Source organism: Hirundo rustica, chromosome 3 (genome assembly GCF_015227805.2).
Source record: "Hirundo rustica isolate bHirRus1 chromosome 3, bHirRus1.pri.v3, whole genome shotgun sequence".
NCBI lineage: Eukaryota > Metazoa > Chordata > Aves > Passeriformes > Hirundinidae > Hirundo > Hirundo rustica.
This window is the reverse complement of record NC_053452.1, coordinates 84,136,589-84,152,386: the sequence shown is the minus strand read 5'-3', so window position 1 is coordinate 84,152,386 and position 15,798 is coordinate 84,136,589. Positions and strand designations below refer to the sequence as shown.

Here is a 15,798-nt window from a genome sequence, read left to right as displayed (position 1 = left end):
AGCAAACTAGATAATGATTTTTTCCAGACCATTGAAGACTTTTTTTCCTTTCTTTTTTGCTAAGTAATAGCTTATTAGATGTGCACTAAAGCACTGAAGCATCACACAACTAATCATGCTGAATGACAAGGCAAAGTATATACTTGACAACTACCATTGTCAACTACCATTCAGTAAATACAATTTAAAGTTAAATTATATGTTTTGAAAAACAGCATTTCCTTCAGGACTTTTTAATCCATTAAAGGTTCTGTCACAAAATATCACTGATGTCAAGAATTTACTAGGTATGAAAAATGATGAGGTATTTATGTGGATGGAGAGAACATCCATGCTCACATTAGACTGGATAAAGATTATTATTTTTTTATTAGGAATGTGATATTTGATCATGTTAAATCAATGAGGATGGATCAGGACTGTGAACTCTTGCTCAGAAGATAAACCAGTCATGAATTTTATGGAGTAGAGGAAAACAAAAACCCCAGCTGTTCTGCAGCTGTTTGCTGTAGGATTTCTTGTGACTTCCTGTGAAGCATGTAGCATTCGCTAGGTTTAAGGGAAAGTTGATGCATCACTTGCAAATCATTTCAGTAAGCATAAAGTCATAAGTATTGCACCTTGACTTTCATTCCTCTCTTGACAAGTTCTATTATTAAGATTTGTAATTTTCTTTTCCTTTTCTGTTCCTGTCCTCCAATTTTCCTTCATTAAATTCTCTTAGCGATATCTGTGAAGCTATTCTGAAATACATTCAGGATTTTCTTACCTGTATTGTGTAAAGTTGTTGCTCCTTGTATTCTTTGTTTTATCATTTGCTCAAATATTGTGTTTTTTTCTAATTCTAAGCCTACCTGCTGCTATTGCTTATTTTTCAAAATGTCTAAAAGCTTTTACTGATGTCATATTTTCTGATCTTAGACTTTTCCTCAGAAAACTCTTTTTGTTTTGTTTTGTTTTGTTTAGTTTGGTTTTTGTTTTTTGTTTTGTGTTTTTTTTTTTTTTTTTTGTCACTGCTCTAGGCAAAGATTTGATTCAAACACAAGTTTTGAGAGGATATAGCAGAGGAGAAATGAAACTGAACATCATTAATTTTTCCTAAGTCTAATGATATATCATCTTCTTTCCTCATTGTTATTCTCATGTGGCATCCTTGCATTGACAGTGGTAATAGCACTTATTAGTACACAATGTTCCTGTAAGCTTATTATGGTTAATAAGCTGCAGTTTTATGGTTGACATATTGAGTGTCTGTATAGTTCCTGTGGGTTATTCGAGATTCTTCTTTCATGTGCACAAAGAATTGAGGATGCCTGTTTGTTTTCCTGGTAGAGAAATTTTCTTCTTCTGTTATCTTTCTCAGAATCTGTACAAAATTGTCATTTGAGGGGTGAGATTTGTCTACTGTACTTGCTCCTAGAAACTGTAGTAATGCCAGGCTGGCAGTGATGAGATTGAAAAGAGGAGTGTCAAGGCAATTAAAAGAGACTTTAGGGCACTGGGTCAGGTAATTGATAGGGCAGGAGCACAGGTAGTGTTCTGCTCAGTCCCTTTGGTGGCAGAGGCAAATGATGAAAGAAACAGGAGAACTCACACCATCAACAAGTGGCTTAAGGGTTGGTGTCATCGGCAAAATTTTGGATTCTTTGATCATGGAGAAATTTTTACAGCACCTGCTCTGCCGGAACCAAATGGGATAGATACATCTGTCTGTTAAGGGCAAAAGATTCTTAGCTCATGAACTGGCAGAACTTGTTGAGAGGGCTTTAAACTAGGTTTGAAGAGGGAAGGGGATGCAGCTGGACTGCCTGAAAGCAGGCCCAAGGGTTGCGAGGCTGAGTTAGGGGCAAAGTCAGTAGCCCAGCTGAGGTGCCCATATACCAATGCACACAGCATGGGTAACAAACAGGAAGAGCTGGAGGCCATGGTGCAACAGCAGAGCTGTGATGTAGCTGCCATCATGGAAACATGGTGGGATGACTCACATGGCTGGAGCACTGCACTCAATGGCTACAAGATCTTCAGAAGAGACAGGCAAGGAAGAAGAGGTGGAGGAGTTGCCCTTTATATTAAGCAGACTTTTGATACTGTAGGAATTGAAACGAAGGAAGATGGAGTTGAATGCCTATGGGTAAGAATTAAGGGGAAGGCCAACAAGGCTGACATCCTGCTGGGAGTCTGTTATAGTCCACCCAACCAGGAAGAAGAGGTGGACAACTTATTCTATAAGCAGCTAGGTAATGTTTCAAGATCACCAGCCCTTGTTCTTGTGGGTGACTTCAACCTACCAGACATCTGCTGGGAACTTAATACAGCAGAAAAGAGGCAGTCCAGGAAATTTTTAGAGTGTATGGAGGACAACTTTTTGTCATAGCTGGTGGGTGAGCCCACCAGGGGAGGGACTATATTGGATCTATTGTTTGTGAATAGAGATGGACTGGTGGGAGATGTGGTGGTTGGAGGTCACTTGGGGCAAAGTGATAATGAAATAATAGAGTTCTCAATATTTGGTGAAGTCAGGAGGAGCACCAGTAAAACTCTTGCACTGGACTTCAGGAGGGCAGACTTTGGCCTGTTTAGGAGACTTATTCGGAGCATCCCTTGGGAAGCAGCCCTTAAAAACAAAAGAGTTCAGGAAAGCTGGGCATGCCTCAAAACAGAGATCTTGAGGGCACAGGAACAGACTGTCCCTGTGTGCTGAAAGGTAAGTCGATGGGGTAAATGTCCAGCTTGGATGAGCAAGAAGGTTTTGGAGGAACTTAGGAATAAAAAGAGGATGTATCAGCTTTGGAAGGGGGGTCAGGTCTCTCAGGAAGTATTTAAGGGAGCTGCTAAAGCATGTAGGAAAAAAAAATAGGGAGGCCAAAGCTCAGTTAGAACTTAGAATGGCAACTTCTGTAAAGGATAATAAGAAATGTTTTTACAAATGTATCAGTGCTAAAAGGAAGGGTAAGACCAACCTTTGTTCTTTACTGGACAAGCGAGGGAACTTAATATCTGCAGATGAGGAGGAGGCTGAAGTGCTTAATGACTACTTTGCCTTGGTTTTTAGTAAGGAGATGACTTGCCTTCAAGACAACTGCCCTCCTGAGCTGGTAGATGGTGTCAGGGAGCAGAATGGTCCCCTCATTATTGAAGAGGTGGCAGTCAGAGAACTACTGAAATGCCTGGATAGCCATAAATCTATGGGACCAGATGGGATCCATCCCAGAGTGATGAGGGAGCTGGCAGATGAGCTTGCTAAGCCACTCTCCATCATCTACCATCAGTCTTGGCTCACTGGTGAGGTTCTGGATGACTGGAAGCTGGCCAATGTGACAGCCATTGACAAAAAGGGTGCAAAGGAGGATCCCGGTAATTATAGACCAGTCAGTCTGACCTCAGTACCTGGCAAAATAATGGAACAGTTTATATTAAGTGCCATCACACAGAACTTACAGGATGGCCAGGGTATCAGACCCAGCCAGCATGGGTTTAGGAGGGGTAGGTCATGTTTGACCAACCTGATCACCTTTTATGACCAGGTGACCCACCTGGTGGATGCAGGGAAGGCTGTGGATGTTGTCTGTTTGGACTTCAGCAAAGCCTTTGACACTGTCTCCCACAGCATACTCTTAAATAAGCTGGCAGCTCGTGGTTTGGACAGGAGCTCTCTGTGCTGGGTTAGGAACTGGCTGGATGGCCGGGCCCAGAGAGTGGTGCTGAACGGTGCTGCATCCAGCTGGGGCCAGGCACCAGTGGTGTCCCTCAGGGGTCTGTGCTGGGGCCAGCTCTGTTCAATGTTTTTATTGATGACATGGATGGATGATGGCATGTGAAAATATACTTCTCTCTAGCCACCCCCCAGCTCTCCCTAGCTCAGTTATTCAGGGGTTTTAGGGAAATATATTTCCAGAGAGACAGAATAAAGATTTCAAAAGAGTGGCTCTCACCCCCAGCTTCCGTCAAAGCTTTATTCTCGATGTGATGTTCCAGGAGGCCGAGGAGAGAGAGAGTGAACCAGGAAGAAACAGGGGTTTATCTAGTTTTGGGCCAAGGAAAGATATTGGCCCTGAGCCAACAGGGTCAGGAGTAGGTATGATAGGGAAAAAGGGTTAAACTACATAGCACAGGCTCCAGGGGGCTTCTGAGGGGAAAAAACATTCCTCAGAGGAACACAATAGGCATGGAGTCTTTCATTAGTAAATTTGCAGATGACACTAAGCTGGGAACGTGTGTCGACCTGTTGAAAGGACGAAGGGCTTTGCAGAAAGACCTGGAACGGCTGGACAGATGGGCAGAGTCTAACAAGATGAAGTTTAATAAGTCCAAGTGCCGAGTCCTGCACTTTGGCCATAATAACCCCCTGCAGTGTTATAGGCTGGGGACGGTGTGGCTGGACAGTGCCCAGGAGGAAAGGGACCTGGGGGTGCTGGTGACAGCAGCTGAACATGAGCCAGCAGTGTGCCCAGGTGGCCAGGAGGGCCAATGGCATCCTGGCCTGGATCAGGAATGGTGTGGCCAGCAGGAGCAGGGAGGTCATTCTTCCCCTGTACTCTGCACTGGTGAGGCCACACCTTGAGTACTGTGTCCAGTTCTGGGCCCCTCAGTTTAGGAAGGATGTTGAGATGCTTGAGCGTGTTCAGAGGAGGGCAATGAGGCTGGTGAGGGGCTTGGAGCACAAGCCCTATGAGGAACAACTGAGGGAACTGGGGTTGTTTAGCCTGGAGAAAAGGAGACTCAGAGGTGACCTTATCACACTCTACAACTTCCTGAAGGGAGGCTGTGGTCAGCTGGGGGTTGTTCTCTTTCTTCAGGCAACAAAGGACAGAACAAGAGGACACAGTCTCAAGCTGCGACAAGGGAGATATAGGCTGGATATTAGGAAAAAGATTTTCACTGAAAGAGTGATAAAGTACTGGAATAGCTTGCCTGGGGAGGTGGTGGAGTCACCATCCCTAGATGTGTTTAAAAAAAGACTGGATGTGGCACTTGGTGTCATGGTGTAGTTGAGGTATTAGAGATGGGTTGGACTCGACCTTGAAGGTCTCTTCCAACCTAAAAATTCTGTGATTCTGTGATTTCTGTGATTCTGTGATTCTCTCAAGGTGCCCCAAAACAGTGAGCAAGAATATTGGGATTTGGTGTCAAAAGTAGAAAAGAATCCCAACTGACCAAGTATCTTGTATTGGTTTCTCAGTTTGCCTTTCCAGGCTCTGTCATTTTGCCTTGATTCCGTTACAAGACTGAAGAGGAACATAGACTCGGTATACAAGTAATTGCTGAATCAGAGGATGTTGCAGATGGCCAAAATATGATGTGATTCTCATTTAGTATTATACAAATTTTTAATCATGCAGTCAGTAATGGCTACTAAAAAGTGTCAATCAGGACACGCTTTTGTGTATTTCTCTTCAGGAAGTCCTTCTGTAAGTCTTTATCATGAGGAGTATGGCTCTTTACTTCTGTCTGTTTAATTTCTATCTCAGCAACTAGCTACACTCAAAACTAGGAGTCTGGATGTATGAGTCTTTGGAATAACAGTTGCTAGAGCGTATTTGGATGCTTTCATGCTGACATTCTTTCTGGCCTTTTTCCTTGTCAAGGGTTATGTAACCAAAAAATATGCGTATTCTATTTCATCTGCTGAAAACTGCTGTGGAGATGTTTTTTCCTTATCTCTTTTAACTCCAGGGGGCAGGGGGGCAGATGCCTCCTGATAATGGCCCAGCCATTAAAACCAGGTGGGGCAGTGTTTCTTATCTCTTTCACCACCCCTCCATCCTCCAGGGGGACATCTTCTGATAATGGGCCATTAGGGCCCACCAATGACACAACACATTCCATCATCCCATTGTGAGATCCTCCACACAGTGGGGGAGGAGTCAGCTGTTCCTAGATAGATAAAAACTGGGACTGAAGGATGCAAGGTATCCTGTTTTTCCACTGGATTCCTGGAGGAAGACCGGATGCATCTCGTCACCACTGGAGTTTCTACAGGACCATCTCTACTCCACAGAACCACATCTCTTAACTCCAGGAGGATTTATTCGGACTGTTTCCAACACCCTGACCACCAGGGTGTCAGGTCTTACTCCTGACTCTGTCAGGGTTTTTCCAGGATTTTTGTTTGCTTGCTTACTTGCTTTTTTGTATTACTACATTTGTATGTTCTTTTTTAAAATATTCCTAGTAAAGAACTGTTACTCCTATTCCCATATCTTTGCCTGAAAGCCCCTAATTGCAAAATTATAATAATTTGGAGGGTAGGGGGTTTACATTCTTCATTCCAAGGGAAGCTCTGGCTTTCCCTGGCAGACAACTATCTTTCAAAACCAAGATATTCCTTAACCAATGCTTGTCCCCCTTCCTGGTTATTCTTTTTCTTAATTTAGACAAAATAACTATTTTGAGTGTGGGATAAGAACTGCTCAAAGAGATATGTTTTTACTGAACAGAAATTTTGGGGGTTGCGTCAGTAATCAAGTGACTATGAACTAGAAAACCCCAGTATTTAGGTGGGAGGGTATCATCAATATTTGCCTCCATTAAAGTACATTCAGATGCTTTTGTATGTCTAAAGATATATGTTGCTTCATGTTGCTCAGACAGCTCCTGACTCTGCTAGGGAAAAAATAATGTCTAGCAAAAATGGTTGTATTCCCCCTTTTACAAAAACTTTTCTCCTTCCTTCTCCTTAGGAACTTTTCTCCTTCCTTCTCCTTCTCTCTCTCACTAGTTTTCTCCTTAGGCCAGTGTATTTTTCTACTAACCATCTTCTAGTTTTAGACTATTTTGACATATATGGAATTACATCATTTCATTTGTTACCACACATCAAGTAATCAGAGAGTGTTCTCAGAAGGTTAAGGAGTTGCGGTTTTAGAAAACTTGCACATGACTTTCGTAAAAACATCTCCTATGTTTTTCAGAGGCTACCTAATCATTAAAATACTAAAATATATGATACTGATTCATAAGAGGTTGGGTATCACAAAGGGTGAAATAGGTGACCCAAAGAAATCCTAAGAATATGATCTTTAAAGGCAGAATGCAGCCACTCAATTATATTCAACACTTACAGAACACAATATCACCTTCTAAACTTGGAGACCAAATGAACAGAAAATTAAGTGTAATCTGAAAAACCAACCAACCAAACAAACAAAAACCCCCAAAATTTTCAAAATAATGCAAGGAAATTGCCAGAGAGATTTTATCAACTAAACGGCATGTTTCATGATGATACGATTGAGAGATAATAAAATATAGAAGGCTTGTGGAAAACAGTTTAAAACTATGTTTTGGCCAACCAACTCTGTCCATTTGTCTATTCAACATGAAGTATTGAGAATTTTGGTGATTCACAATGCACTTATAGAACCACATTTGAAGCAGCATGTAATTATTTTTATTTTACGAGAAGAACAGTGGATTCACTAAACTGACCCTCTGAACAAATATGAAATATATCTGTTAGAAGCTCCCCTGAAACTTATGTGTCTTTGTGAAGACTACCACCCAAAAAACCCTGATCATGCACTTTAAATTAGGTACTGGAATTGAGTTTTTTTCTTCTGGTTGGATTAAATCATTATCATATTTGTTTATAGCAAGACAGTTGTCCTAATTACACATCTTAAGAAAATTCCAATGATTTAAGAGAGTTGGACAGTATAAGGGCATTGGACCAGGTGAACATTAAAGATTCTTTCTGATCCAAACTATTCTACAATTCTATGATATCCGATCGCAGTGGGTGCAGTTGCTGACACATGAAGAGCACACTGCAAAGACTGCATGTTCCACAAAGTTAGGGCACAAGGAATTTTTCTTGCCCAGTTTGACTCTGGGTTGATGTGGTGTCCTGAAAGTAAAGCATCCTACCAAACATGGTGCATGGATTTAGCATTGATCCTTGGGCTATGTAGTGCAGTGTGTCACGGGAGTATCAGATTAGGAGGAAAAGACATTGTCTGATTTTAACAACATCTCCAATGTTTTGTTGAAATGCAGATCAAAGGGAGCCTGAAATAAAGGAGCTGAATGAGCAGAAAGTCATTAGTGACTTTTATGGAGCTGTGTCAGGTTACAATTGTACCATGTGTGAATGAAAAGGATTTGCCTGGGGTTGTGGACAGAGAGTGAATTAGCACATGGAGCAGAGTTTTTCTTTATACCATTGAATTTTTATAATGCTCAAGACGATGAACTGAGCGAAGAGTAGTCTCTCACCAATATTGTATCTGTTTGGCATTCAGCAAACTGGACAATATCTGTTTAACACAGACGAAGGAAAAATGACTGGAAATTTTGGCTCCCTCAATTTCCAAGCACACTAGTCTGCTGAGGTCAGGATATGTACTGGAGAAGACCCAGCCAAAACTGTGCTTGCAGTATCTTATACAGTAAATATCTTAAAGCAAGTTAATCTTGCCACTGCTGTACATGGGTTATTTAAATAATTTACTTGAGTATACACTTACATTTTGCATTAGGGAAAGAAGTGCTGTTTTTCTCTTAATCAGTCAAACTGGTGGAGCATTTCCTAGGGAAAGGCTGGTTTTTAAAAGGTGACTACCAGTTAGCTTGCAGTTCATTTGACAGTGCCGCCCATTACAGGCAGATTTTCTGTCTCTGCAGTACTAAATATCATCTTCCAAAAGAAGGACATTTATGTGTATCTCAAGTCTTTATTTCCTTGGTTTCATGCTTCTCTAGACTAATTTGATTAATTTCTGCAGTGTGTCAGGTTAAACATTCTGACAGGAACGATCTGAAAATTTTCAGTGTGATCTTCATCTCAATGCTCTCACAGAGACTGCAATTTTCTTCTCAAAAACTTGGCTCTGTAGCATCTGAAACACCCCCCTCCAACATAAGGCACAGTTTTAGTAAGATTTGAGAGATTTCACTGATGACAAAAAGATGGCCAGTGGCTAGCTCCAATAATAAAAGAAAGCTTTCTATGTGTGTTTCTAAGTGAACTTCTAGTCAAGGTTATATTTAATGCAAGGTCATCATTGCTTGTGGGTTTTTTCTGAGGATTGAAAGGGGAAAAAAAAAAAAAAAAAATCATTGTTTTGATGATGACCTGAAGCATGAAGGGGCAGTCTCAAGTGATCTGTGACAGCAGAATGAGGAAGTACTCAGAAGAAAGTCAGTGTCAGTGCTGAACTTGGAACTAGAAAGGTAATCCTTGAAGTTGAAAACTTGTAAAAGAAGACAAAACTAAACTCATCTAAAGCTATCAGGACTGAGCCCTAACAAGGGTTCTCATGATGTTTTTCAAATGTTAACATTCATAGGTAACCACAGAAGATACCAAATGTTGTGGGGATTTTTAATCCAGCTTTATGAATTTTGGCTTTTTTTTGCAGATGTGAAAAATAATAATTCAAAAAAATAAGACCCATTATCCTTTGTTAATAAGAATGTACAAAATATCTGCTTTAGGGTAACTAAAATGTTCCTGCTGCTCAGTTTGTATGTGTGCCTTTCTGTCTGTGCATATGTTTCTCTTGGAAAACTATGAGAATATATTAATGCAATCTGGAGTGCAATTTCTCAGTTTATGCATAAGGTAAAATTTTAATCACATCTTTTTTCAGGTATATATTTATTGGATGAAAAGGTAAGAGATCAAAAACAAAGAGTAAGAAAAAATATCTATATTACTAGAAAGTGGAATTATTCCTTTTTAGTTTTAATTCATATACCATGTCTCTCAGTTCTGCAGTAATTGTTTTTCCTTGCCATTTTTACTGCATCTCCAAACCCTTTCACTGATGGCCTAAAAACTATTGGGAATTTAAAGTGTTAAATTTGTTGTGTGTATAGCACAGGGATCAGCAAAATCAAAATCTGTGAAGAAAACAGACATGACTGACATGCTCAAACAGACCCTTGTCTTATGGCTCGTGAGTCTGCGTACTGATGTGGTGTGGTTTCTGTTGAGAATTCAGCTCTGTGTGAATACATGAAAACAATTCTTGTTGCTGTTGAGGAGAAATGATGATGTTTTGGAGCAGACTTAAGAGGACTGAATTTAAATTTGGCTCCAACAACAGACAGGATATATGACTGTATCAGCACAATGTCAAAGATTCAAGGCACCTCTGAGCGAGCTGGTGAATCTACATGTTTGATCACTTCTGGTGAATTTCTTGAGAGACTGCTATAGCAGTCTGTTATAGCTAAATGGACAGGTTCCTCATAGTTCTTGATATTCTTTTATTTACTGTCAAGAAATAAAGTTGTTTATCCTTGAACATAACTGGAGAAATGGAGCTGTCCATGTAGGAAGGTCAGCGATAGAAGGGGTACCATAGCATATTGTACCACTGCCCCAGGGAAGCCACAGAAGGATTACACCTAAAAAAACCACTCATCACCTTCGTGTCAAAAGACCTTTCAGTTAGTAGGAAAATCTGCCCTATCCTGTTGAATGTTTTTGAATATAGTTGAAAGTTGGAGACAAACTAAGAAAATATCACAAACAATTGTTAAATGTCTTATGAGTATTATTTTGATTAATTTTGGTTGAATAAATATTGGTTAGACACTTATTCAAGAATCACATTGAATTAATTTGTATAAATACGTGTGGTGGTGCAGAACTGTTTTATTAGATTTTTGTAAGAAGTTTATGTTATGGTTCGTTTCACTGTATCCCCAATTCTGTATCCCTTTTGTGTTGTCTGTATAATAAGGTGTTTTGTGTCAATCATCCCGTACCTCACATGACATGTAACATCCCTTCTGCCCCAACCCCCCTCTCTAGGGCAGCTTGCCTATCACTCCCGGGGTCCCTCCCGGATTGTGAAACCTCCGGGAAAGGGCTTCAGGTGATAGGTAGCCTGGGGGAAATTCCTTTGGCTCTGGATTTTAGTGGTCTGAAGCTTGGGGGTGGGCACACCTTGTTACCCCCTGAAACCCCTGATTTGTGGTCTTTTTTGTATCCTCCCTGGGACCCTCCCCCGCTTATAGGGGGTGGGAGGGAGGAGCAAACTCTCTCAGCCGCTGGGTTCTCAGCCGCTCGCCTCGGAGCTTGGAGATCTCTGCTAATAAACATCCTTTAACCTGCTAAGCTGAGAGCCAGCCTTTTCTCTTCTGCTGCTGTTGACTGTCACCTTTGGGTCCAGCTGCCAAGCCGAGAAGCCAAAACGAACTGGAAACTTTGTGTCTGTGTTGACCCGAGCTAGCTGGGGGTCAGCTCCCACCCGGAGCGGGGACGCAACCGGACGCAAATACGTTGATCTGAATAAATCATTACTCTTGTCTGACACAAGTATCAATTGCTCCACTCTTCATCTCTGTATTCTTTAATTTCATATTGGAAAATATGTGAAAAATTTTGCGATTTTATTTAAAACTAACTTTATTTTTAATCTATGATAGGGCACATTTTCTTAATGGTCATACTAACCATTTTCTAGTTTTCCCTAGAGTAAATCCACCTTTTCTTTCTCAATCAGGTCATGCCATTGTAATGTTTATTGTTAAACCTGTAATATTTCTTATCAATATACTTTTCAGTGCTTGCCTAAGTGAATATAATATATATAAAACTGTATATTCAGCAAAAAAGGAATTAGGAAAATCAGATATTTGTGGTGGTCTCTGTCTCGGAGCCCTCCGGCTCCATTTTTGCCTCGGCTAGCTTGAGACCAACCACAGTTGGAAGGATTTTTCCTCAGGGCCCCAAAGATCCCAGAGTGGCTGTGAACCTTTTCCTTTAGAGAGAGCAGGCACTCGCGGATGGCAAAAGGAAGGGTCTGCACTTGATCCAGGGGGAAATCAGGGCTTTATTCAGTCTTTCTCCTGTGGTCCTGCCCCCTCCTGGGTCAGGAGCCCAGTCCCTGCCCCCATCCTCAAGCCAAGAGACCGATGCACGTGCTTTTCCTGGATTTTACCCAAGGGGAAGGGGCTAAAGCTGGGGCCAAGCCACTACCCAATCAGAGATAAGGTGGGAGTGGAACAGAGTTGGGTTACATTCCAGAGTGGGAGAATGGGCGGGGAAAAGGAGCCGGGACAAACCTCGGGATGATACATTTTCCAGGGTAACGGGGGGGTACAGAAGAAACCATTACAAAACCCAATATAAAAATGAAATACAATATAAACCCAAAGAATGCACAACAGATATTAATTGCAGTTTTGCAGTCAATTCATCACAGCTTTTGTTGCGAATACATTTTTATATACAAGACATTTAATTTCAGTGTTTTGAAGGAAAATTTTAAGAATTTCATAACTTTCCACAATGAAAAAGAAATCTTACAGCAAAAGCTTTTAAACAAAGTATTTTTATTAACTTATTTATTTTCCTTTCTCATTCCTTTGCAGTACTGCCCCAATCTTATATAAAACTTGTTTCAGTCAGCGCAAGCCACTCTTTGCTGCTCAACGACCAAACTGAAACATCCTCTATTCCCTCAGCTCTGCCTGTTTCCAAATTCCAGCTTTTTATGTCAGCTTTACTTCATCAGTTCATACATTTGAAGGCCAACAGAGATCACTAGATCACTTAGACTGAGCTAAATATAACCCCAGCAATTGTACCAGCAATACAATTTCACCTAGTTAAGCTCTGTAGTAAGCCAGATAACTTGTAATGGGCCCAAGCTTGTCCCAGAACATCTGTCATTCTTGATTTGAGGATTTCAGCGACTGGGGAAATATCATCATTTTACTTGATGGTTCTGATAGTTAATCACCGCTGCAATTAAAAAATTGCCTCATTATAAGTTTGAATATGTCTAGCTGCAAGCTGCCGCCATTGATTCTTGTTTTGCCTTTCTCCACTAGATTAAATAGCCCTTTGGTGTCCAACATTTCTCTCTGTTCTGCATAAAATGTGCAGTTTTAGGTCAGTCAATGCCAGAATAATGCAGTAGTAAGCCTCAAAAGATGTCACATTGGAGAACAGTTAGCCACTGATGTTTGGATGCGCTCTTTATTATCAAGGTTCTGCAAAATCTACTCACAAAGGAAAACTTGGATGTACTATTTGGCAGCTAGCTAGAAACACCACTGCTGAGACAGTAGTTATATATTTTTTTAACCTTGCTTTCTAAGGAAAATGGGCTTTTAAAATCATACTATTTCTGTCCCTTTATCTTCTCCCCTCATTTCCCAGGGAACTTGGGACCTGACTGAATAACTCCAGCCATATGTGATGGTTCAGTAGAGACCACAAAGCTTTTGTGCTCCTTTAGTTTCTTATAGAAGGCAGAAGGAGAGAGCTCTCTCTTCAGTTTGTTGTTGTCCCCTCTTCCCTCACCCAGCAGAAGAATAGCTGCTGCAGGCTGTTAAACGTGAGTTGGTGCCAACCAGCCCATGAGGATCTGAGTGGTTCTGTTTTAGATGTGAACAGGAGCAGGATGCCTTCATCAGCTGGGAGCTGCAGGAGCAAATGATGAGGACAAAGGGTGGTTAGGGCATGGGGGAAGGAGATACTACAGGAGACAGAAATCACAAGGGTAAATGCTGGAATTCCTGAACTGGAACAGGTTGGAAGGGATTAGAGGGTCATAGGAAGTTTCCTGGAGGAAACCCATTTTTCTTTAGTTTCTGACTCAGATTTTCACAAGAAAATATAGCTGTAAAAAGTCAGTGTGCTGGCTCTGAATGTGTCAGCAAACCCCACAATATATTTGTCATGATCACAACAAAGTGTCTTTTCATTATATTCTGCAGCTTCTTATTCTAAAAGGAATTTCAGGTTATTTATATGTGCAGCTTATAGCCATAAGATAAATTTTTGATGTCCACTTGGTATGCAGCATGGTTGGAATGCATTTTTAAAAACTATTTTCAACGCTTTAATCCTGGTTTTTTGGCAGAAAAAATATAATTTGCCTTGTGCTGTCAACTTCAGAAGCTATTTTTTAGGCCCAAGATATAACTTTGCAAATAAAAAATCAGGTTTCTTGCTTTCTTATTTTTCGTCTTTTCTTTTCAATATCTTTTCTGTCAGGCTTATTTTACAGGTTTCCTTCACAACTAAAACATGTGAAAGGAAAATAACTCTTCAGGACTGATTAATAAAGATGATAACTTGGTGAGTGAAAATATGCTTAAAATAATTAACTGTGCCATTTAATCGTTGGAATTGTCACAGCTTCTTATTAAGAATTTTCGGTAAAGGGCTAGTCCAAAAGTTATGTTAGAGTATAAAAAGGTGACTCCTGAGTTCTTGACAGAAACTTATAATGACCGAATTTTACTTCCAATTCAAAGCTGTTTTCTTATCAAAGTCTTCTCCTCTGCATACATCTCATACTGAAAAAATGGCCGGAGACTTTAAACGTACAAAAAAGTTTCTTTACTGAGGGACTCCCCTTCTGTGGGAAGAGCACAGTTCACAGCATCATCTGCTATGTATAAGAGAAAGCTAAATAAGTATGGGAACTGAGACCAGGACTCCTAGCAAAATTGCTACATTGACTTCAAGAACATATCTCATACTTCAGAGTAGTATTTCTGGGGATTCTGAAGAGATCATTTCTCAAGTGGGTTTTGGGCTTTCTCTTTCTTTTTCATTCTCTAGGACCCTCATCATTCATGCCACATGTTCTTCAGTCTGATCCCTCAGAAAAACAGTGAGCCTTTTAAAACTATTTTTCAAAAGGCTATGAAATAAATTTGAAAGGAAAATTCAGATTGAACCTCTATTGTTAAAAATAATACATTTCTCAATTGTCAAAACCTGTAGACCATTCTTACAATTTTTAAGGAAACTTGAATAAGAAAAGCAACCCTCTACCCTTAATATTGTGCATATCCTTATTTCAGACATGTCTGAGACCTCAGAATACTAAGATGTGCAGAAGGTCATGTGAGAAGCATTTTAAACTGGCTTCTATTGCCCACAATCAGCATTAACTTCACCACCAGCTGCATGAAACTCTGGCTATTACAAACCAATCTAAATACTTTTTTCAGTAATCAATAGAAACATTTCTTTTAACTTCACTGATGCTTGGTCTAGTCCGTAATTCAAGTACCTCCTCATTACAGACTTCCATTGCCACAGCTAACATGAAATAACATGTCCCATGTTAATCCACATTTGCTAGCTTTCTCAGCCCTTGCAATGAAGCAGAAATGGACTAAACTTCAATACTGCATTTCTGAAGCAACCTCTTTTCAAACTGAGAAGTCAATTACACAGTTTTAGGTAATACTGAAATTATTCTTTTATTTTTACAAACCACTCTGTAATCTTTTTGTGGTGTGTTTAGCTTAGTCAGTACCTGGGTTTCAAAAGCACCTAATTCAAGCTTCTTAGATCATTAAAATTTGCATTAAACTTCTTTGCATCAGTTGCCTCTGATTGCAGCCAAAGGAGTACTGAGGGATAATGGAGCATGGCAGAGCCAGACTGCATGATGGCTGGTCAAGGAGTTTTGTTTAAAAAGGACATAAAAGCTACAATAAAACAAAGGGGAATTAAAATTTGACAGTGGATGAAGTAATATCATTAAGAAGAAAATTAAAGATCAATGAGGAAGACAGTGGTAATATTGATAACAGCAAAAACTGTGCTGCAATCCAATTAGTGCCTAATGAAAGATGGGACAGAGAGTGGTCAGTTAAACACACCAGTGTATTAAGTATTTATAAAGCAATTGCAAGACTATAGGCAACCAAATGGAAGAATTAAGAGGAGGTATGGGCAAGGTGAAATTCAGTACAGGGTGGATTTACAGAAATAGACCTGGAAAGCAATGACTGAAACAGAACTATGAGCTGTGTGCTGCTCATGAAGAATGAAATAGTGGGTTACCTATTCTCTTCTATTATATTTTATTG

General features: G+C 40.3%; 1 protein-coding gene across 1 annotated transcript; it reads left to right on the top strand.

Moving 5' to 3' along the window:
- Window positions 1–1,924: 1,924 nt before the first annotated feature.
- ENOSF1 (enolase superfamily member 1) lies at window positions 1,925–5,153 on the top strand. The gene is given in 6 exon segments (XM_058419694.1): window positions 1,925–2,089; window positions 2,856–3,723; window positions 3,726–3,814; window positions 4,151–4,416; window positions 4,418–4,544; window positions 5,088–5,153. Coding segments are annotated over 6 exon segments (1,581 nt in total).
- Window positions 5,154–15,798: the final 10,645 nt, after the last annotated feature.